The sequence below is a fragment of the Heteronotia binoei genome, chromosome 3 (genome assembly GCF_032191835.1).
Source record: "Heteronotia binoei isolate CCM8104 ecotype False Entrance Well chromosome 3, APGP_CSIRO_Hbin_v1, whole genome shotgun sequence".
Taxonomy (NCBI): Eukaryota; Metazoa; Chordata; class Lepidosauria; order Squamata; family Gekkonidae; genus Heteronotia; species Heteronotia binoei.
The window spans coordinates 84,996,408-85,019,047 of record NC_083225.1 but is presented as its reverse complement, the minus strand read 5'-3'; the positions used below and the strand labels follow the sequence as shown (position 1 = coordinate 85,019,047).

Below are 22,640 nucleotides of genomic sequence, written 5' to 3'. Positions count from 1 at the left end.
CACCAACCGTGGTTCACCACCCTCCTTATGTCGGACAATGTGTTCCATCGTTTCCCCCAAGTTCGGGACTTAATCTCCCAACAAGGCGGGAAAGTTCTGCACCACAATCCAGGACTTCTGTGACTGACTGCCTGGAAAATCAGTTTCTAGATTTTCCCACAGAAGTCCAACGTGTACTCCTCAATGCCAGAAAGCCCGCCACCAGAAAATCCTACTTACAAAAATGGAGGCGCTTTTCAGCATACACTGCTCAACATAACGTTCTTCCTGAATCGTTCTCTATAGCTTAAATTCTGTCGTACACCTTGTTTCTGTCAAACTCAGGTCTGGCCTACTCCTCGCTAAAGGTTCACTTGGCCACTGTTTCAGCCCTTCATCCACACATTGAAGGACGCACTGTCTTCTCTCATTCCGCCACAAAAGCCTTCCTAAAGGGCATTCTGCATCTTCACCCTCCAGTTCGCCAACTGCAACCCACATGGAGTCTATCTCTTGTTCTGAGCCTGTTGATGAACCCTCCCTTTGAGCCGATGGCATCCATTCCACTGCATCTCTTGTCATGGAAGATGGCGTTGCTGGTGGCACTCACATCCAGCAGGAGAGCCAGTGACATTTGTGCCTTTCGGATGGACCCCCCATACACTGTCTTCCACCATGACAGGGTGGTGTTACGCCCCGACCTTACTTTCCAAAAGTAGTTTCACCTTATCACCTGGGGAAGTTGACTACACTGCCTTCCTTTTTTCAAAGACCCAGTGATGCCGGACAAAGGGCTCTACATAATCTCAACGTACGTAGGGCCCTTGCTTTCTACATTGATAGGACACGTCCCTTTCGCAAGGACTCTAGACTTTTTGTAGCTTATGGAACACATAAGCAGGGCTACAAAATCTCAACCCAGAGGTTTTCAAAGTGGGTTGTGTCTGCAATTGTCTTATGTTACCAATTGGCTAAACAACCCGTACCGGAACATTTGCGAGCTCATTCCACTTGAGCCGTTTCCACATCATCAGCCTTCTGCAGAGGCGTACTGATGGAGGACATTTGTGCTGCTATGGTCTGACCTCCATCTATGTTTGCCACGCACTACGCCCTAGACGTTCCTGCATAGCGTGACGTATCCTTCGGGCAGGCTGTGCATCGCTCCATTTTTGACTGACGCCTCCAGCTCCATGCCCTGTAGGTACACTATTTCATCTCATTTATATGCATGTTAACATGTGTTCTTTTATTACAGAACCAGCACCCACCTACCGTGCACTCCAGCTTACCAGTCACCCATGTGTGGGACTGCACAGAGACCACAATGAAGATAAACAGGTTGCTTACCTGTAACTGATGACATTCGAGTGGTCATCTGTGCAGTTACGCATGCCCACCCAGCCTTCCCTGCTGCTGGTTCATTCTTCTTTCTGCTACATTTTTTTCTCTATATAGTGGCTAGAAGAAACTGGTTGGGTGGAGCACCTTCCCCTCGCTCCAGGCATGTGCAATAGATGCCTGCTTCCCAGATCGAGAGGGAATGCGTGCCAAAATAAACACCTAGGCTAGCTTTGAATTCTCCGAGGTCAGGTTCATTTCCAGGCGGAAAACCCATATGTGTGACTGCACAGATGACCACTCGAAGATCATCAGTTACAGGTAAGCAGCCTGTTTTTACTCGACTTGAATTTTGGCGCAGTTAAAAAAGGCTGTTCTCTCTCAGGAAGCCCCTATGTAGAGTCTGTCCTGTGCATTGCCTGATCTCTATTCCTTGAGTTTGAATTAGGAACTCTGGATGACACCAGAACTAAGCCCATGCTCTCCCCTTCCCCTCATGCTGGAACGTGACAGGCATTGGAGCTGAATCCCAGCAAGCAGGAGAAAAGGGATTTTGATTTATAAAAGGGTCTTTCCACAGCATTGAAGCACCCCCTCAGGCAAGTGCATCTGCCAGCCCACAACTGGTTCTTTCCAAGTGTGTGTGTGTGTGGGGATTCTACTCTCTGAAGTGATTTCAAGAGCCCCTTCAGCAAGCTAGCTTTCCCCAAAAGTTTTGCTCGGCGAAGCTAAGCTTGTTGTGCAGTTGACGAGTGGAAGGGAAAGATCAAAGCGCCAGCGAGGAGAATCTAAGGGAGAGGTGAACCAGTTTGCATAGAGCCTCTTTGCACGGAAATCAGGCAGGCGAAGGGGGGGGGGGAGTTTTTTGCTGAGGGAAAAGCTGAAGGCTGCTGCCCAAGTCTCTTAGGCACAATGGTGTGTGTGTTTTTCTGCTGCTGTCCCCCCCACTCCCACCAAAGTGAATAGTTGGGTCGCAACAGGGACGACTGGCGGGACATGGAGAGGCGGTCCCAGACACACACATGAGTGGACAGTATCTGGAGAGGAAAGGCGCCCACCCACCAAGAAACAAACAACTCTTGCAATTTGCTGCCCCCTGCTTCCCAGTGCCCTAGGCAACCACCTAGTTTGCCTAGTGGGCGAATCGGCCCTGTTCCTGATACAGAGAGCCAAGGTGGTGTAGTAGGTAGAATGATCTGGGAGTCCCAGCTTTAAATCCCTCTCTGCCGTGGAATCTTGCTGAGTGATCTTGGACAGATCACACAAACTCAGCTTAACCTACTTATATGGCTGTTGTGCAGATAAAATGGAGGAGAGGACAAGAATGAAAGCTGCTTTGAGTCCCCATGGAGGAGGCATGTAGTGTATAAATGAAATAAATACTTCCACAGTTGCTCATTAAACTGACATGGAGGTGGCAAGAGTAATAGGAATGCATTTATTTACAGTATGAAATGTTGTCTCAGGCATCTTCTGTAAGTAAGAAAACCGCATAAGGCAATAGTTCTGGAGAAGTTCTGTTTAGTTCAGAATTACCTTTCAACATTACAGCATTGCTTTTCAGTGAATTCAGTCTACTGTTGTAGACGTACTACCATTTGGAAATAAGTAAGAACTAATGATGCCATGGATCCACAGTTGGAGGATAACTGCATGGTAAGAACGTGCATGATTGGCTTTTAAGTGTTACAAAAGTACTATGGGATGAATTTGTAGAAAAGTCTGTGGTAATATCTAAAGGGCACATGCGTTAATAGTAATAAGATTCTTCACTGCATAAATGTGTTTGGCTCCCCCCTCTCCATTGAATTACTGTAGTTATTTTACATAGTATTTTCATTGCTATTTATTTAAGATGCTTTAAAATAAACACATTCATATGCAAGAAATATTCTTATAAGTGTTACTATAATGGATTTTTGTTTGCTTATAGTCTGAGAAGCTTCTGATTTGTTCTGCATGAATTGCCTTCAGGATTAAATGCATATGTTCCTGTGTTTCAGATTGGGGAATTCGTGTACCTGGTGGAAGGAACATGTGGCTTACCATTGCCTTCAGCCCTGCTTCCAATGGATAGTCCAAATGTTCTATGCATTAGCAGTATGTTAAAAGGTAGAGTGAAAGAATGGTGAAGGATCAAATTATTTTTGCAATAAATTAAACTTTCAGATGCAATAAATACAGACAAAGTGAGGCACTTTATATTAAAAAGGCATCAGGAAGTGCCATGAAAGATAATAACATCATTGTTCCTTTTCTGGTTCTTGAAATGGTAGTCAAACTTTTTTTTTTTACCACCCACATACTTTCCTTTCCGCATGCCAGCTCTCTGCTGGGACAAATAACCTAGGATTATTTCCAATAGTCTTCATATATTCTCATCAGTCATACCTTCTTTCACAGTATTCTCTGCATTTTATATTTGCAGAATGTGTTTATGTCTCTATTTATATGAGCACCATGCCAAGTGAATGCTCTTGAATTCCAGAGTATTCAGAATTGACATGCTGAAGCCTGGACTTACTGTGGGTCATGTTTGTGGCACTGCAGAGAGGACGGAGAGGGAGAGGGCAGCTGCAATGTCTCTTGCCAGGGCTGAGGGCGCAGGCCACCAGCTAACATAGGAAGCTGCAACCCACCTGGCCACCACTGGGTCTGTCAGGGAGCTGGGGTGGCCTGGTGGGTGGGGAGCATCCTGGCTGCTATTTAGGGCAGCTCGCCAACCCAGCTCACCCTCCTTTCAGTATTATGAGGATCAAGAGGAATGCCCAGGTCAGGGGCACTGCCAAGGATTACCCTCATGCTCAGGTCATGGGGGAGACTACTCCAAGGCAGCCACCTTTATGAGATCCAGCAATCTATCATCTCAAGGTTTCCCATTACCTCAGCAAGCAGGCTGGAGTGGGCAAGGGATCATTGACTGGCAAGTGGTCAGTCAATGAACAGGATCTGTTACCTCCATGCTGTGCTAAAGCTTTTACAGCCATAACCAATAAAGTTGTGACCAATTTTATTCCAGTTTTATCAAAAACTGGGTGTGTATGTGTTATTTCAAATCTGAGTTATAAGCGGGGTTATTGGTTAAGAAATAAGGGAACTGCTCACCTCTGGCACCCTCCTTACCCCTCCCCTTGGAGCTGGGGCTGCAAATATAGCATGCTGACCATTTGTCAAGTAAAAGAAGTACATTTGAGTACATAAGAAGTTCCCTGTAATTTTTTAAAATACACAGAGCTAAAGGGCTACAAAGTAGTTAAGTTCTTTCTTAGGGTGTGTTAATGTTTATGCTGCATTACATCTTGAATTTAGTTTACAAAGATCAAATGGCACTCTTTGTTCAATTAATATCCTCGAGGAATACTACCATTAGAATTTATTGCTAATTGATAATGACTACAAGCTGGCAATCTATACATGCAATAGTCAAAGGAGAAAGAAAGGTTACTTATCTAGCAACTGTAATTTTTGAAGAAAATGGCCTGTATAGCCTTCATTCACTTTGCATGGATCCATACAGCAAATTACCTTGAAAGAGCTGCAGTGACCTTTCTTCCATGGGTTGTGATTCAGACACACTTCTGCATGTCCATTTAATGAAGTCCTAACAGCCCTGTCAGTAAGGGATTGATGCCAATGGATACAATGTGCCCTAGGCTTTTTCAAAGCAGGGTGCGTATTGTGATTGTAATACTGTAGTATCAAAGAGAAGTATAGGAACATCCTTTAGCATTATTGAATCAGAAATTTACAGCCTACTTAACAGAACATATAAAGCTTCTTAACAGTTCAGTTAACCCTTCTCTATTTGATTGCTTTCTGTTTTACATAATTGAACTTTGATGCTTGCTGTATGTCTGAATGAAAGTAGTAGTAATTTGAACTATAATCCTGGAGTATCTCCCCTACACAAGTACATAGGTATTGGTCATTAGGTATGTTTACATCAGCCTCCAATGTTTATTCCATTAAAATATATTTAAGCCTTTGAACAGTGGTTTTTGAGCATGAGGACCCCTTTTTAACATCTACATATTTTGCAGACCATCTCATGATAGTAGTTAGTATCCATTGATTGAGAGAATACGAATTGGCAAAAAGCTACTATGAATTCAGTAATGCTTTTAAATGACTTTGTATTTTATTAATCATGACAACATTTATATATTTTTGAAAAAAATAATAATACATATAGGTAGATCCAAGTAGGCAGCCGTGTTGGTCTGAGGTAGTAGAACAAAATAGGAGTTAATCGCACCTGTAAGACCAACTTAGTTTTATTCAGAACATAAGCTTTTGTGTGCTCTAAGCACACTTCATCAGATGAGGAATGCAGAACAGTGAGCAGAGCCACACATAGCTGGTAGGTAGTGGCTCAGAATGCAAAATGGTACAGGTTTGGATCTTAGATCTGTACCATTTTACATTCTGAACCACTGCCTATCAGTGCACTGCGTATAGGAGGGAAGTTCAACAGCTGTCCCTTTGGTGTAAAGTAAATAATCTTATTTTTAATATAAATAAGACGAAAGAAGGAAGATACAAATGATCCTAAGGGACCCTTCACATCTGGGCCATTTGCTATTTGAGATCTTACCGTCAGGTAGACGATATAGAGTGTTGAAGGCTAGGACAAACAGATTTAAGGACAGTTTCTATCCAAGTGCTGTGGTTAGGCTAAATGCAGGGTTATGAAGGATTATCTGTTTTAGATATATTTAAATGGTTTAAATGGTTTTAATGGTTTTATGAATGTTTATCTGTTTTAGATGTATTTAAATGGTTTAAATGGTTTTAGATGTATTTAAATGGTATGAATATGAATATGTGTGTTTGATGTGTTGGTATGTTTTGTGGAAGAGCACCTCATTTCGTTGCTCTCTTTTTGTTGTGAACAATGACAATAAATTTATCTATCTATCTATCTATCTATCTATCTATCTATCTATCTATCTATCTATCTATCTATCTATCTATCTATCTATCTATCATCTATCTATCATCTATCTATCAGCTATGTGTGGCTCTGCTCAGTGTGCTGGATTCCTCATCTGATGAAGTGTGCTTAGAGCACACGAAAGCTTTCGTTCTGAATAAAACTAAGTTGGTCTTAAAGGTACAATTGACTCCTATTTTGTAATACGTATATGTGCGAGACATATTAAGGTGCATTTCAGATGCTTGAAACAAAAGATTTTGTCTTGTAACTACGGTGAGTCAGGGTAGACAGTACAGCCTAATGACGATACAGTAGAAGAAAGCTTCATATTTTTGTATAGTTTGGAACTACTGGTGTAGCTGCCTAGAAGGACCCCTCTGCTAACCCAGTTAGCAGTCTGTACTGGTGGGAATTCACTTTGGATGCCTGATAAGCTTTCAGTCCTTGACAAAACACTTGGTGGATGCTTGTTTATTTGATTCTAACCCTAATTTTCAGTGGTAAGTTAGCTACTGAAGAAACTCTCAGATATCAGAATCTATCTCAAATAATGATTGAAGTCAAAACAAAATGTCCTTTGTGGAGAGAATCCTCAGTTATGCTAGATCCAGGCATGATCAAGAGATCCCTGGGTGCTCCCTTCTGCTGTGGCATTAGCAATGGCACTTCCTCTCATGAGAAGCATTTCTCCTTGTGAGTTGCATGCTTGGTGGCTTCTGGCTAAGGTTGGCTTGATGCTGCCTGCCTGGATAGAGGCTCAGAGCAGGTGGACCCAGTTGAGGAGGTATAGGGGTCCCAATCCTCCCGCTCTGGCGGGAGACGCCAGGTTTTCCAGTCTCTTCCCCCGCTCCCCCCAAAAACGGCAGCGGGGGGAGGGGAGGGGAGGGAAACGGCGCCTTCTGCAGATTCAGAAACGAATCTGACTCTGCAGAAGGAAGTTCTGAGAAAGAGGTGTGCGTGCGTGTGTGAAGCGGCACGCGCAGGTTTCTGTCGCATGCGCAGTGGCTGAGGCTCTGTTCGAGAGAGCGCGCCATGCCGTTGAGGCGCAGGCTGAGGGAAGGCGGGTCAGCCAGCTCGCAGCTGCCTGGCCTCGGTCTGTGGCGGCTCCGGCGCCCGCAGGACGTTCCAGAGTCCCCGGGGCTATGACCTGCCTCCCTGGCTTCCTCAGCGGTGGCTCTCCCTGCGCCGCCCTCCGCTCCCTAAGTTTCCCCTCCTCGCCTCCACCGGGCTCCCCGCGCCTTCCTCGGCGCAGTCGTCGCCCTCGCCACGGCACCTCAGCGCGGAATCAGTCGTCCCTGGGATCTGTGACTGTCAGCCATGAACACAGATGCCTGTCTCTTGATGAAATTAGATGGGGGTATGTGAAGAGAGCAAGCACACACACACACACACACACACAGAGCTCTTATGGTTTTTTCTGTGTGCTACACGATAGTGATCTGTTTGGAAGCTACAATGCCTTTTAAAATTTAACTATGCCTCTCTTCCTATATTTCCTTCTGTATATAGTAGGCCAAGGGCTATTTTAAGTTTTAGATTTGGAAACATGTTTTCTTTCTGGCATGATTAGGGCTGTTTGTTTTCTGCCAGCTGCTGGTTAATATTTGGGCGGGGGTGTGTGTTAACATTAGAATAGGCAATAAGCAACTTTAGCTTGACATATATGTAAATGAAGAGTTATATGAAAATAGTCTGTGCCCTATTTTGTGCCCTCAGAGTTCTTGTTTCACATTCACAGTAGAGGAGCTTTTCCTTTATAGAGTGTCACAAGATTGCTAGAAACTATTTTAATAGCTATTTTTGCCATTTTGAATGTGAAGTAAGGTATAAAAACAGCAGGTTGGACCAGGGGGTCCATTTCTATGAGCCCCAAAAGAAGGTGCCCCTATCCTTCATTATTTCCTATGGAAGGAAGGAATTGAAAAGGTGTGCTGTCACTTTAAATGTGATGGCCAGAACTCCCTTTGGAATTCAATTCTGCTTGTCACAGCCTTGATCTTGGCTCCACCCCTAATGTCTCCTGGCTCCACCCCCAAAGTCTCCTGGCTCCACCCCCAAAGTCCCCAGATATTTCTTGAATTGGACTTGGCAACCCTAAGGAGGTATGGCAATGCTGTGCTAAGCAGACTTTGGATGAAGACCAGCTAGGCCAGCATGGAGTTTGGGGAGGGTATGGCTGCCATGGAGATGAGCCTGGGGAAAGACACAGGAGGGGGGAGGCAGAAATTTGCCCAAGATGGATGAATTTGTTGACCCTTTGTAATAACTTCATGACCCTTCAGGCATCCCTGGCCCACAGACTGGAAAACCACTTCCTTAGGTACAGTTTGTTGTGGGGTTTTTATAACCTGAAATTATTTAGAAAGTGAGCTTACTCAGATCTAGTTTCCTTTTGGGATAAATAAAAAGGCTGCCTTATATTTGCTTCCTATGAATGAATAATAATTAAGATATATTTTTGTTGTGATAATATAAAGGGAGTTTCATGATCATTTTTTTTCCTTTTCCAAATGCAGCCACTGTAGCTGCTTCTTGGAGGGGCAGAATTGCACGTGTGTTAAGTGCATCAAGTAACTTCAAACGTATGATGACTATGAATTAATGACCTCCAAAATATCCCATCTTTAACAACCTTGCGCAGGTCACGCAAAAGGCTGTGACTTCCTTGACTGAGTCAGTCCATCTCATGTTGGGTCTTCCTCTTCCTGTTTCCTTCCTCTTTCCTTAGAATTCCTTAGAATTATTGTCTTTTCCTGTGACTCTTGGCTTCTCATAATGTGGCCAAAGCATGATAGCCTCAGTTTAGTCATTTTAGATTCTAGGGAGTGTTAATGCTTGATTTGCTCTAGAAACCACTTATTTGTCTTTTTGGCAGTCTATGGTATGTGTAGAGCTTTCCTCCAACACTACATTTCAAATGAATCAACTTATCCAGCTAACACACCTATATACAGTAATGGGGAATACTAGTAATGGGAAATTGCATGAGGGACTATTTAACTTTTTCTTTCCTTTCTGTTTTCCCACTGGAAAACATTGCCCCCAGGCTGCCTTTTACTCCCACTGGAGGAAGTGAATGAGTACTTATGTTTCTTCCTGCAGTGAGTTGAAAATGGCTTGGGGTGGCGTCTTTGATTAGGAGAACTAGGGAGGGAAGAGCCAAAAACATCCCATCTCCCTTTTCATTTTCCCTCTTCACAAGGCATCTGCTAAAATGGTCACAGACTAAACATAACACCTTTAATAACCTTCTTTAGAATGATCACTTGAAAACCAGTTAGTTTAAAGCTGCTCTGCTTTATAATGGTTGAAAGTCATAGCAAAGTGCTCCTATTTTTTTCGGACAGGGCTTCTTTGCCTTTGGGAATTGTCTGAACTGAAACAAAAAGGGAAGGGCAAAGCTTTTTCCCTTTACTTTTTTCTTGCTAGGCAATGCTTCATCATTTGGTGTCATCACTATTATAGGCACCAGGACCTCTGCTAGGAAAAAGCTTTGTTATGCTTATCTGCCAGCTGTACAATGGTTCATCTTGTGTTCTGTATCATTGTGCTTTGGCCCCAGCTAGGACCAGTAGCCATTGTTAGCATTTTTGAGGTGAAGCTGTGTTGTGGGAAGAGGTTTTTGAGTTGTTGTTTTTTTGTGCAATGTGCAAGCGCTGTTCCTTGTGTGACATCTTGTTGCCACTAGAGTGGCCTGTTAACCCAGCACCAGACTATGCAGGCAAAAATTGAATCCTTAAACTGTCTTTTTGTATTTGGATGGAAGTCTTTCCTGGAGATCAAAAGATAGCTCACAAGTGGCTTTGTTTATTACAGGTCAAAGTGAAACACAGCCAGTTCTTTGTTTGAAATGTTGCCTTACTGATATACTTGTAGAAAAACTGAAGATCCCCCTGATCAATGAAGCAAGAGAGAAAGCTCTGGCTATTGCAGCACAACTGCAAATGTCTGCATTGGAGTATGAGCGAAGAAGGATCACAGGAACACTGGAGAGCAGCAGTGTTCGTGCAGCCGTTGCAGCACTGGGGCTGTCAACAATTGAGGTAAAAACAATATACTGATACTTTTAGGTACTTATTTTGTTCATTGCATTTAAAGTTGATAATTACACAAAGCTTTTATTGCATAGCTTGAAATCTGAGAAGGCACTTTTTATCAATTTATTTTTGAGTAGAAATAGCAGAATTCTGTTGTATTAAAAATCTACCAAATTAAAAGCTTTGATTTTGTAAGAAGCCCTCTTAGCCCTACTGCATGTGAATAAGCAGTACTCAGTAGGGTGAGGCATGGTGCAGACATAACTTGAGTGTTCTGAACAATAGTAGGATCTAGAACACACCATGGACTTTCATACTTCCTCCTGCCCTCTGTCTAAATGTTCACCTCCCTGCTATAGTTTATTTTAACCATGTTATAGCATCATGTATCTATCAGAGGTAATCATGGCTAATGCTAATTAAGATTGTCCTTTAAAGTGAGTTTGAGAGCCAGTTTTGTGTAGTGACAGGGCTGGATCTAGGGGGGGCAAAGGTTTTTTTTTTGCCCCAGGCACTGGCTAGAGAGGCGTGGCACGATGAGGCAAGCTGCTGTGCACACAGCTAGAATCAACCAGCTGGCAAAGCAAGTGCTAACATCCGGCCCGGAGCTGCTACAGCCGCGGCGAAGGGATTTTTGCTTTTCCTCTTTCTTTGATCATTCGCAGTTCAGGACAGGAAAGTCTTGCCCTACCTCCTTCCCAAGTGGACATATCACTGGCCCGAAGGAAGGAGGGGGTTGGAGGGATCACAGACGGTGGTGGGTTGCTCTGTGCAAGTGTGGCTGGCTGCTTCATAGCGTTTGCCATGCTGTGCTGCTCCATGTGGCTGGCTGATGAGCATAAGCCAGCACAGCTTCCCCAGATATCAGTTGGTATATTCAGCAGTGAGAAGGGAGGAGGAGCTGGGAGCAGCCATCCATCCACCCCAACAGTTCTCAAGGACTCTGAGTCTGCAATTGCCCCAGAGGGACTAGAGGTGGGTGGTGGCTGCCGCTGAGAGAAATGAAGCCAGGGAGGGAGCAGCAGCATAGAGAAAGTGTGTGGGGGGATTAATTTGCAAGGAGGGACAGGACACCTTCAGGGGAAAAAGGGGGGCGCAGCAGGGTGACATTAAAAGAAAGAAATTGTGCCGTTTATAGAGAAGCCCTTGGAAGTGTGTCGTGTGGGGTGGGGTGAGGAGAAGGGGAGGGGAGAAAGAGCTGTTATAGCTCTGCCTGCCCTATTACATTCTAGGCTAGGATACATTGTATCAGAAGGCTGTCCTTGTCCTGGGACTTCCGGGGCCGAGCTGAACTGCTTCTCAGAAGAGGAGCAGGCTGGAACTTCTGTTCGGGGTAGTGGAAGGCAATCTAATGCCTACTGCCTACTTTTCTCAGTTAGAGATTAGTCCAAGATATGCACAGGAAACTTTGAGGAGATTCACCTTGACTAAAAGGGAGTCCTGGGGTGGGCTCCTTTGAGGCTTTGAGGGATCTCTGGAGACGAGTTGCATTTTCATCATCTGCAGAAGTTTCCAAAGTCATTTATTTGACATAAGCTTGACAGAATCCTAATCTTCTTTGATACTGCTGAACATCTAAAGCTATACAAGACCGGTGTTGATCTGGATAACTACAGAAAAGGTACAGATTGCTATCTTTCATTCCGGGACTAATTAAAGTTAAACAAAATAAAATCAGATGGTGGGAAATTGAAATCTAGAAAGCTTGGAAGAAGAAGGGGCAAAATTTGGACTTTGTATATTTAAAGGACAGTGCTAAAAAGTGGAAAGTAATTTATTGTTTTGTATATCTGCGGTTTTGGAGAAAAAGCCCCATTGTCATAGACTTGCAGCTCCCACAACCAACACAGGATCAAGCATCGTGAGATCTCTCTACCAGCGAAAATAGGATTTGGTGGCAAGCAAAGCAGGAAGTATCGGATGGAAAAGGGAAATCATAGAAGCAGCCAGCCTACTCTAGGATTATAATATCATAGAAAAACATCGGCGGCCATTGCTAGGAGGCTAAAAATTAAATAAAATTTTTAAAGTGTTCGGGACATTAAAATTGGTGGAGCCGACAGAGGTGACGATTATAAGGTAAATACTATTGGACATTACTGTTAATGTTAGAAGCCTCTAGAGGAAAAAGAAAAAAAAATTAAAGGGAGGCAGAAAGTTGTGACCACTATTTTGGAAAAAATAAAAACTTTAAAAATTAATATCTGAGCCCAGGAGGCTCTGAGGACAGCAAAATTAGGCTTATTGAAAAGAGCAAGCCTCACTCTTTTAAATCTGATAGTTGAAATTTAATTTGATGAGGTCAAAATTTTTGGTGTTTTTACATGTCAGACCATAAGCAAACCCGTGCAAGGACTGCTTCACTGGAAAAAATGCAGGACCAATTAGATGCAATGTAAGCCAGGATAATGAAAGGGATGAGGGAGATGATAACTGCTTCCAAAAAAGAAATTAGAAAGGATATTGAAGAGCTACAAAAAGATATAGAGGATCTCAGAAATGAGACTGTGGTGACATCAAAAACAGTGCAAGAGGTGGAAGGGAGAGTGAAAGTACATGATTCCACCTTGTTAAAAATACAAGAAAAAGTGGCAAGTCATGACTGCAAATTGATGGAGACCCAGATATGTCTGAGAGGAGTACCTGAGGATGAAGAAACTGATTTGAAAGAATATATAATAAAAATAATTGCGGAATTTTTGGAGGAAGATCCTGAAGGGACTAGAAACATATATGACTATATGTATAGAGTGAATGCACTATATGCCAAAAAAAAAAAATCTACCAAGAGTTGTGGTTATAAGATATATGACAAAAGAAATGGTGGGAAAAATCATGAATAAAAACTTTGAAAAGACATTGATAGTGGGAGGCAGCAGAGTAAGAATTATGAAGGAGTTGCCAAGACAAATGATAAATGACAGAAGAGCATATAAGAAACTGACGGAAAAATTATGGGACAATGAAATGAGGTATAGATGGATAATACCTGAAGGTTTGAGCTTTGAGCTACAAGGAAAAAGGATTACAATTACAAGCACACAGGGACTGCGTTGTCATGGGTGCTGGGGACCTTGCAGAGGAAGTTGAGCCTGCAGAAGAAACTGTGCCCCTGCCACCTGCACCAGTGCCCCTGCCTCCTGCTGGAGAAGATCCCAGCCCCCCTGCCTCGCCCTCTCGGGTGGCGCGTGTGCGTGACCGCCTCCGTCAGGACCTCAGGGATCGGAGGAGGGCGGCACGCTCACAAGCAAGACGCTCCCTGAGCCCTGAGTTTTGAGAGGATTCTGGCCCTTCTAAGAGCAAGGATGCTTGAGTTGTAACAGGATCCTGGCTGCCTCTCTGAGCCAGCAATTAGCCCAAATGGGCAACAGCCAGCAGAGGGCTATATAGCTGTAGGCTTTGGGAGGAGGCTTTGTGGAAGCAACTAGTCATCTCCCTGACGTTCTAGCATCCACTCTGGCTTGACTTTGGTTTCTGGACTGCCTGACTTTGGCTTTTGACTTCTAGACTCCCTGACCTCGGCTTCTGGACCTCAGACCTGCGATACTTGTACAGTGATTCGGATTTGGCGCCTTGGACCCTCCTGCTTACTGGTTACAGACCTTGGACTGCCCCTGGACTTTGCCTGACCCGGCCCCAGCCGTGTCATGTGTGGATTTTATGAAGAACATAAAGAATTTGCACCATGATGGATTGCACATTATTATCTTGGTGTCACAGCTGGGGCCGGGTCAGGCAAAGTCCAGAGGCAGTCCGAGGTCTGTAGCCAGCAAGCAGGAGTGTCCGAGGTGCCAAATCCAAATCGCTGTGCAAGTATCGCAGGTCCGAGGTCCAGAAGCCGAGGTCAGGGAGTCCAGAAGTCAAAAGCCAGTCAGGGATTCAGGAACCAAAGTCAAGCCGGAGTGGATGCTAGAACTTCAGGGAGATGACTAGTTGCTTCCACAAAGCCTCCTCCCAAAGCCCACAGCTATATAGCCCTCTGCTGGCTGTTGCCCATTTGGGCTAATTGCTGGCTCTGGGAGGCAGCCAGGATCCTGTTACAACTCAAGCATCCTTGCTCTTAGGAGGGCCAGAATCCTCTCAAAACTCAGGACTCAGGGAGCGTCTTGCTTGTGAGCGTGCCGCCCTCCTCCGATCCCTGAGGTCCTGACGGAGGCGGTCACGCACACGAGCCACCCGAGAGGGCGAGGCAGGGGGGCTGGGATCTTCTTCAGCAGGAGGCAGGGGTACTGGTGCAGGTGGCAGGGGTACAGTTTCCTTGGCAGACTCGTCTTCCTCTGCAGGGTCCCCAGCACCCATGACACTTGGAATGTAAATGGACTAAATTCACCACAAAAAAGAAAGGCAACTTCATTGGATTAAAAAGCAAAATTGTAATATAGTTTGTTTACGTGGCTCCTGAGCCACAGTTTGGCCAGCCCTGCCAAACTCCTGAGCCACAGTTTGGCCAGCCCTGCTCTTGGGAATTCTGCAGCCTCAGCCACCTTACCCCTTCTCAATCTGGTCCCAAAATGTTTGTGCTACTCTTGGGGGCTGGCAATCCACCCTGCCCCTATCAATCCAGTAACAGAACATTTTTGCTAGTCCCAGGGGGTGGCAACCCACCCTGTCCCCTGGAAATCCTATCCCAGAAAACCCATAGTGGTCTCAGGGGCTGGCAATCCACCTTGCCTGCTGGGAATCCAGTCCCAGAACACTAGTGCTAGTCTCCGAGGCTGGTCCCTCTGCTGGGAATCTGGTCCCAGAACACCTGTGCCCAGTGCCGGATTAAACCCTGTGGAGGCCCCTAGGCAGTCAAAATCTTGGGGGCCCCCTTGCAAATTATCTCAGAGATGGAGCACCTGCCCCATCCCCCTTGGCCCCCACTGCAGTCTATAGGCACCTTCTCAAAAGCCTCTTTGACAAAGCTGCGGGAGAGAGGCAAACTTGGCAACGATGCTGGCAGCAGCCGCACCAGGCAAGTTGGGCAAAGAGCGGCTCAGTTGCTGTCTGCGCATTCAGACTTTGAGGTCTGCAAGCAGGGGGAAATCGGGATGGGGGGAGCCGGCCCGGGGCCCCTAAAGGTTTGGGGCCCATAGTCCAGTGCCTACTTGGCCTAATTGTTAATCTAGCCCTGCCTGTACCAGTCTCTAAACTCTGCTCCTTATACTTCTTTACTCCTGCTTTAGCTAGTTAAAGTGGCCCTTGCTTACAGGGTACATGAACATTCATCATATGTACATAATTTTATTCATTGTCCCTTATTTACTGAATTTGCCCATATGCAAATATGTAGTTACATAGGGCTTGGCCAAGCATCTGATCATTATCAAATCTGTAGTGCTTATTATATCTTTAATTTGGGAAAAAACCCAAAAGATGTAGTTTAGATGCATCAGATGTCTTCATTCTTCAGTTTTGAGTTTTGTTAATCGAGGTGCACCTCCCTCCTGTGTTTGCAATTTCTAATTCTTCAAAACCCCAATTAAGTGTTAAATTGCATTAAGTAAGAGTGCAAATTAAAATTCCATTATAAAGGTATTTTTGGTCATGGAAGAGATACCACAGTAGTCCCAAAGCCTGGTAAGGTATGATTTTAGTAGTTCCAAAGCTTGGTGAGGTATGCTGGGCCGTTTTGATAGCTTCTTCTCTTAACCTCTGATGTTTATTGTAAGCTGCCTTCTTCTCTTAACCTGTTTATTGTAAGCTGCTTTGGATAGTGAACCAAAAATTAAGACTTTTAAAACAAGCTAATGCACACGCACAAATTGTGTGCATCAAATGTTCCAGCCTTCTGAGCTTGAGTTTAATCCACTTTGTGAGCTTGTATGCTGTAGAGAGAGTTTAAGAGTGTTGGATTGGCATCTGGAAGACCCAGATTTGAATCCCCTCTTGTGCCATGGAAGCTTGCTGGGTGACCTTGGGCCAGTCACACACTCTCATCCTGACCTACCTTGAAGGGTTGTTGTGAGGATTAAATGGAAGAGAAGAGAATGCATGTCTGGCTATGAACTCCCTTAGCCCCCTATAACAAAAGGAATTCTAGGAAGGAATGCTTAGCTAATGATGGATAAAATAATGTAAAAATGTTATTATTAACTATTCATAGAAGTCAACACAATTTATTCTGTTGTTTAAAAGAGTTGTTTATTATAAATCTATATTATAAACATTGATCATATATGTATATATAAAGGAGAGATAAGGGGGCAGCATTTTTTACTTTTGCCCCCCCCCCTCCAAAATATGTAGATCTGGCCCTGTGTAGTGATTAGAGTCTCAAACTAAGATATGGGAGACCCAGTTTCATACCCTCGGTCTACCATTTGAAGCTTATCTTGGAACAGTGACACACACTATCAATGCTCTTTCTAAGCTGGTGAGTCTAGTGAGCAAAAATTCTACTTCATGAGCTACTGGCATTAAAATTGTGAGCTATTGCATAAATTAGTTTGCTCTGGGGCCATCCTTCATGAGCTAAGATAAAAATCTGTGAGCTGAAGGCTAAAAAACTGTGAGCTAGCTCACACTAACTCAGCTTAGAGGGAACACTGTACGCTATAGACCTAACCTACCTTACAGGGTAGTTATGAGGCTACAATGGAAGAGAAGAAATGATGTAAACCACTTTAGGTTCCCATTGGGATGAAAGGTAGGGTATAAATGAAGTAAATAAACTCTGGATTGGCAGGACTCTAATTTGCATTAACTGTGCCCATGAATTGTAGACAGACAATGTTAAGCATGGTTTAAAAGCATGATGGTAAGGAGAGGAAAAAAATGGGGTGGGTGGAAGACAGCAAGTGAGCATGCCAGTCCTTGGCATACTTCTAATTCCCTAAACATGATTTCTGAATACTTTTTAATTGTTGTGTTAATTTATTCTTGTATGTAGTACAACTGTTATGTTAGACATATTTAAACAGCACATAGGCATTTACTGACAGCTGAGTGATTTAGCTACCTCTCATATGTTCTTATTCTCTAAATGGGAGAAATTCCATAGGCATTTGCATTTTTGCATTTTGCAGTTGCATTTTTGAGTGAGGAAAAGGGACAGTTGACACAACCAGTACTAACTTCAAGACTCTAATTTACTATGTGGCTGACAGGATTAAGCAAATTGTGATTTTGACTGGAATAAAAGTCCCTATATCCAAGACTGCAAACCTCTTCTGCCATTCCCATTTTGGAGCACAGAACTGAGCCATTGGACATACTGTGGATTTAAACAACTGGGATGCTGCCATGATTGAAATGAACAATGGCCCAGTCATCAGAAAACCTGGAACTTGGAGAGGGAAGGGGTGAGGAAAGAGGCAGGATGGAGGCCTCAAGAGAGACGACGGTAGTGGTACTTCCCTATGTTTTGTTTAAGAACCAAGCCAGAGAAAAAACTTTTAAATTAAACCTATTGTTAGGGTTGCCAAGTCCAATTCAAGAAATATCTGGGGGCTTTGGGGGTGGAGCCAGGAGACTTTGGGGGTGGAGCCGGGAGACTCTGGGGGCGGAGCCAGGAGCGAGGTTACAACAAGCATCATTGAACTCCAAAGGGAGTTCTGGCCATCACATTTAAAGGGACCGCACACCTTTTCAATGCCTTCCCTTCATCCCTCCATTGGAAATAATGAAGGACGGAGCCACCTTCTTTGGGGGCTCATAGAACTGGACCCCCTGGTCCAATCCTTTTGAAACTTTGAGGGTCTTTCCAGGAGCGGCATCGGATGCTATGCTGCAAATTTGGGGCCTCATCTTAAAACAACAGCCCCCACCCCACCCAGAGCCCCTGATGCCTGCAGATCAGTTCTCCATTATACCCTATGGGAATCGGTCTCCATAGGGAATAAAGTGCCCAGCGGCCATTTCCCCCCCTCCCCGCTTTCTGATGGCCCTGAGGCGGGAGGAGGGCCTCCAAACCGGGGGATGCCCTGTCCCCACCTGGAGACTGGCAACCCGATGAGGACGAGACAGTGGAAGGAGGGATCTTAGAATCATAGAGTTGGAAGGGACCTCCAGGGTCATCTAGTCCAACCCCCTGCACAATGCAGGAAACTCACAAATTCCCCCTAAATTCACAGGATCTTCATTGCTGTCAGATGGCCATCTAGCCTCTGTTTAAAAACGTCCAAGGAAGGAGAGCCCACCACCTCCGGAGGAAGCCTGTTCCACTGAGGAATCAGAATCAGAGTTGGAAGGGACCTCTACGGTCATCTAGTCCAGCCCCCTGCACAATGCAGGAAACTCACAAACCCTTCCCCCTAAATTCACAGGATCTTCATTGCTGTCAGATGGCCATCTAGCCTCTGTTGAAGAACCTCCAGGGAAGGAGAGCCCACCACCTCCCGAGGAAGCCTGTTCCACTGAGGAACCGCTCTTAACTTTCAGGAAATCCTTCCTAATGCTGAGCTGAGGTTTTAAAGTTTTAATTTCAACCCACTGGTTCTGGTCCTGCCTTCCGAAGCCACAGAAAACAATCCCACCCCATCGTCTCTAGGACAGCCCTTCAAGGACTTGAAGACGGCGATCCTCTCCCCTCTCAGCCGCCGCCCGCCTCCTCTCCGGGGATCTTGGCCACGTGCAAGTCTCTTACCCGGCAGGCGAGCGGCGACCAAGCAGCAAAAGAAGAAAGCCCACTCGGAGCAAGAAGCCCCAAGAAACCCAAGCCCGGCTGGCCGAGCGCGCAGCTTGCAGCCGCCGCCGCTCCTTTGGTCTTGGACGGGGAGGGCTGGAGGCGAGTCGCCCCGGCCCCACTGGGAAAGCTGCCCTTCCTCTCGGGAAGACCCCGGCAGCAGCGACTCTCTTCTTGGGCCTTTGCTCACCCGCCGGCTCGTCGTGGGGTGGTGATGCAGCTAGAGCCGTCGTCGCCTGCTGAGTGGCTGCGGGCGCCAAGGTAGCAAGCGCGGCCAGCAGCAACGGAGCTCACTTTTCTTTCATTTGTTTGCCTGCCTTAGTTAGCTTTGATGTTTCTGCCGCCGCAGAAGAGGCCCAGAAGCGCGCTTCCCTCCTTCCTTCCGGGGACAGCTGGCCCTCCACCACCAGGGCGCGGAAGAGCCCCCAGCCAGCTGAGCTGAGGCGGGAAGGAAAGCTGCGCCACCAGAAAGAAAAGGGCTCCGAGAAGGAGCGCCCAGCTCCAGCGGCGCGAGACCTCGGTGGGCAGCCAACCCAGCCAGAGGCCCGCTCGCGCTCGGCTCGTCTTGGTGGGAAGGGCCGCCATTCCCCCCGCTTTCCAGATTTTTGTTGAGCGGGGGGAGGGGGCTCCAAATCGGGGGTCCCCCGCCCAGGCGGGGGATTTGGGACCCCTACCTATTGTAATTTGTCATGGACAAGCATTATGGACTCAACAAGTCACAAACTTAAACAGCATCCCTACTGCCTTATAATTAGGCATTAAAATGTATTGTATGGTTGTTCCATGCAGAGGTAGCCACCACCTGTGCCTAGCTGCAGAAAAAACAGCATTACCACTTTTTCATAACTCTTCAGAATTATGGGGAAGTACGCTGGATAATAATGCTGGACTTCCTAGGCAGATGGGGGTGACAGCTGGTCACCTTTCTACGTTGTTAGAATTGCAACACAAAGATATGTATTTAAAACAAAAAAAAAAGATCATTGGTACTTTATTTCCAGTTTTGAGGAACTGTAACAGGTTTAAAATACATTACATTGGAACATCTGTAAAATGTGTTTGATAATGGCTAATGGATGTCTTCGTTCTAAAATTGATTGATCTGTAATTAAGACACATGTAGGGATATTTTTAAAAGCTCATTATTTCTTAATCACAAATCCCTGAGCAGTGTATAATATCAGTATGCTCATAGTTCACTACTCAGCGCAACAAATCTTTCTTATGTTATTGATAGTTTACTTTGAAGCTTGAACTTTTGGCATTGGTACGTTAGCCATCTAAATAAAATTTAAAATAAATTCAAATAATTAATCCTGAGTTTTCAGATTATTTTAGCCAAGTTGCTTCAATGCATACCTTTACTCCTTCTGAAGCTTGTAACTTTTACTAGGGAAACTAGATTTTTTAAAAAAGAATTACATAGCACAGTTTAATTATATCATTGGTGGTGTTGGAGGAAGAAACTATTATCACACTGAAAATAATATGTGGAAGTTCCAACTTTCACCCAACATACAGGAGTTCTAAACTTATTGGGAGTCAGAGCTGGTATGGGCATGAAATGGTTCATGAACTAAAGTTCTCCAGTGGTTCTTGGGAATGGGACAGTTCATCACTGGTGGGAATGGGCTCCTCCTCCAGAACAGCAGATGTGACCCTGGATGCTGTTCAACTGTCAGTTAGGTCCATGGCATGTAGTATAGCTGCCCATGGCATGAATGGGCATGAATGGTAGCTCTGGTAGCCCACTTATGACTTCAGGGAGTAGTCCTGTCCTGTATTCTGGTCAAGGTACAGTTCTGTCAGCAGAGTTTTGATGTGACCAAATTGATGGTGATGACTTTGCAGGGACATAGTTTTGTTGTGAATATGATGAAAAGCAACCTATTACCATCACAACAACTGGTGCATCTGGGAGTGCTCACAAACAGCTGGACAAGGTATTCCTGATGCCTGAAAGACAAACAAAATTTCAGTCTCTTGTGGAGAAAGTCCTGTCTTTCCCACGGGTTCAAGCGATCGTTTTAGCGAAGCTGCTAGGTCTGATGGTGTCATGTCAGGATGTGTTACCTTTGGCCCATTTTCATGCTTGCCGAATGCAAAGGTTCTTGCTCCCCTTTCAACATGTTAACTTCAACAAAATTTACTAGCTGATAACATTGCCTCAGGAATTACAACTCCGGTGGTGGTTGGCTCACTCGTGGTTTCTTCAGGGAGTCCTATATGAGAACCAGAAAGAATGATCATGATCACAGATGCCAGTCTGACTGGTTGGGGGAATGCACTTCCAATGCCAGATGTCACAAGGATCATTGTCTAAGGAAGAAACCAGCAGAGCACAAACTTGCTAAAGCTTTGGGCCATAAGATTAGGACTGTTGCACTTCAAGAGGTCCCTCAGGGGCTGTCATGTACTAATTCAGATGGACAACATGATGACCAAAGCCTATGTGAATCGGCAGGCAGGGACCAGAGTTTGACCTCTATACAAAGAGGTCAGTGCCCTGAAGACATGGGCAGAGACTTGGCTGTTGTCATTGAAGGCAGTCCATGTGGCAGGCAAGAAGAATGTCTTGAATGACTATCTGAGCAGGCAGCTGGACCAGTCAGAGTGGATGTTGGACAGTCAGTCTTTTGTCCACTCTGTTTCATGTACGGCAGGATGGAGATGGACTTGTTCACAAAATCATCATGTGTCAAGGTTCCTCACAAGACAAAGAGATGAACAGGTGGAGGGGGTTAACATCCTCAGTTGCAGTTGGTCAACTGGTCTCCTATATGCCTTTCTTCTGCTGTGGTTAATTGCCAGAGTAATACAGAGACTTTTGGAAGAGAAAGCAGAACTGCTTCTCATAGCACTCTTTTGGCCATGACTGGTTTCAGGACTTAATGAGACTCTCAATGGTGGCATCTTGGTGTCTGCTGGTAAACAGAACTCTCCTGCGGCAGGGGGCAGCATGTCATCTGCAGCCAGATCTGCTAAAGTTAACAGCCTGGAGGTTGAGTAGGCTCAGCTAGAGGGTTTGAGTTATCCTAAAAAAAGTTATAGACACAACTTTAAAACAGGACGTACAATAATATTTGGTAAGTATTTCCTAATTGGTGTGTGAACAAGGGTTGGGACCCCTTAAAAGTGTCAATACAACACATTCTACTTTTCCTACAGGAGGGCTTAGATAAAGGTTTATCTACTAGTTCTAACCCGACTGCTCACCAATTTCATTGAATGTCCACGAGTTCTCATATTGTGAGAAAGGGAGAAAAGTACTTATTTCTCCACCTTCTCTATCCCATGCATAATCTTGCAAACCTCTATCATGTCACCCGTCAGTCTACGTTTTGACTGAAATTTAGTTAGGGGAGACATAGCTTGGCTACAACTGGGGAGATCCCAGGGAATAGGCCACTCTCCCTCCCTGGATCTGTTGGAAGAACTGACCCTGTTCTGGAGGAGGAGCCTGTTCCCATAAGTGATAGACCATCCCACTTCAGAACCACCGAGAAGGAAGCTTCATGATAAATGCTTCCAATCTTCCCTTCGTGATGAATTTGGGCTGGCTTGTGAAGTGAAGTTCATGACAGATCAACAGGCACGAACTTTCCATGAACTTTCAAGTTGTTTGTGGAGGTTCATGCCAGTTTGTGAGATGATAGTTTTCACTCAATCTAGATGTTTACAGAACTTGAAAGCAATGGGAGAGGGTGGGGGAACTTGGAAGGCATGTAGAGGAGCATCT

General features: G+C 45.0%; 1 protein-coding gene across 1 annotated transcript in view; it reads left to right on the top strand.

Moving 5' to 3' along the window:
- Nucleotides 1-22,640, top strand: part of CFAP47 (cilia and flagella associated protein 47) — a 536,960-nt gene that overhangs the window by 214,492 nt on the left and 299,828 nt on the right. The window contains exons 43-44 of the mRNA XM_060234105.1: nucleotides 3,324-3,432; nucleotides 10,073-10,299. Of these exons, the coding sequence (XP_060090088.1) occupies nucleotides 3,324-3,432; nucleotides 10,073-10,299 (336 nt within the window). The remainder of the gene's footprint in view (nucleotides 1-3,323; nucleotides 3,433-10,072; nucleotides 10,300-22,640) is intronic.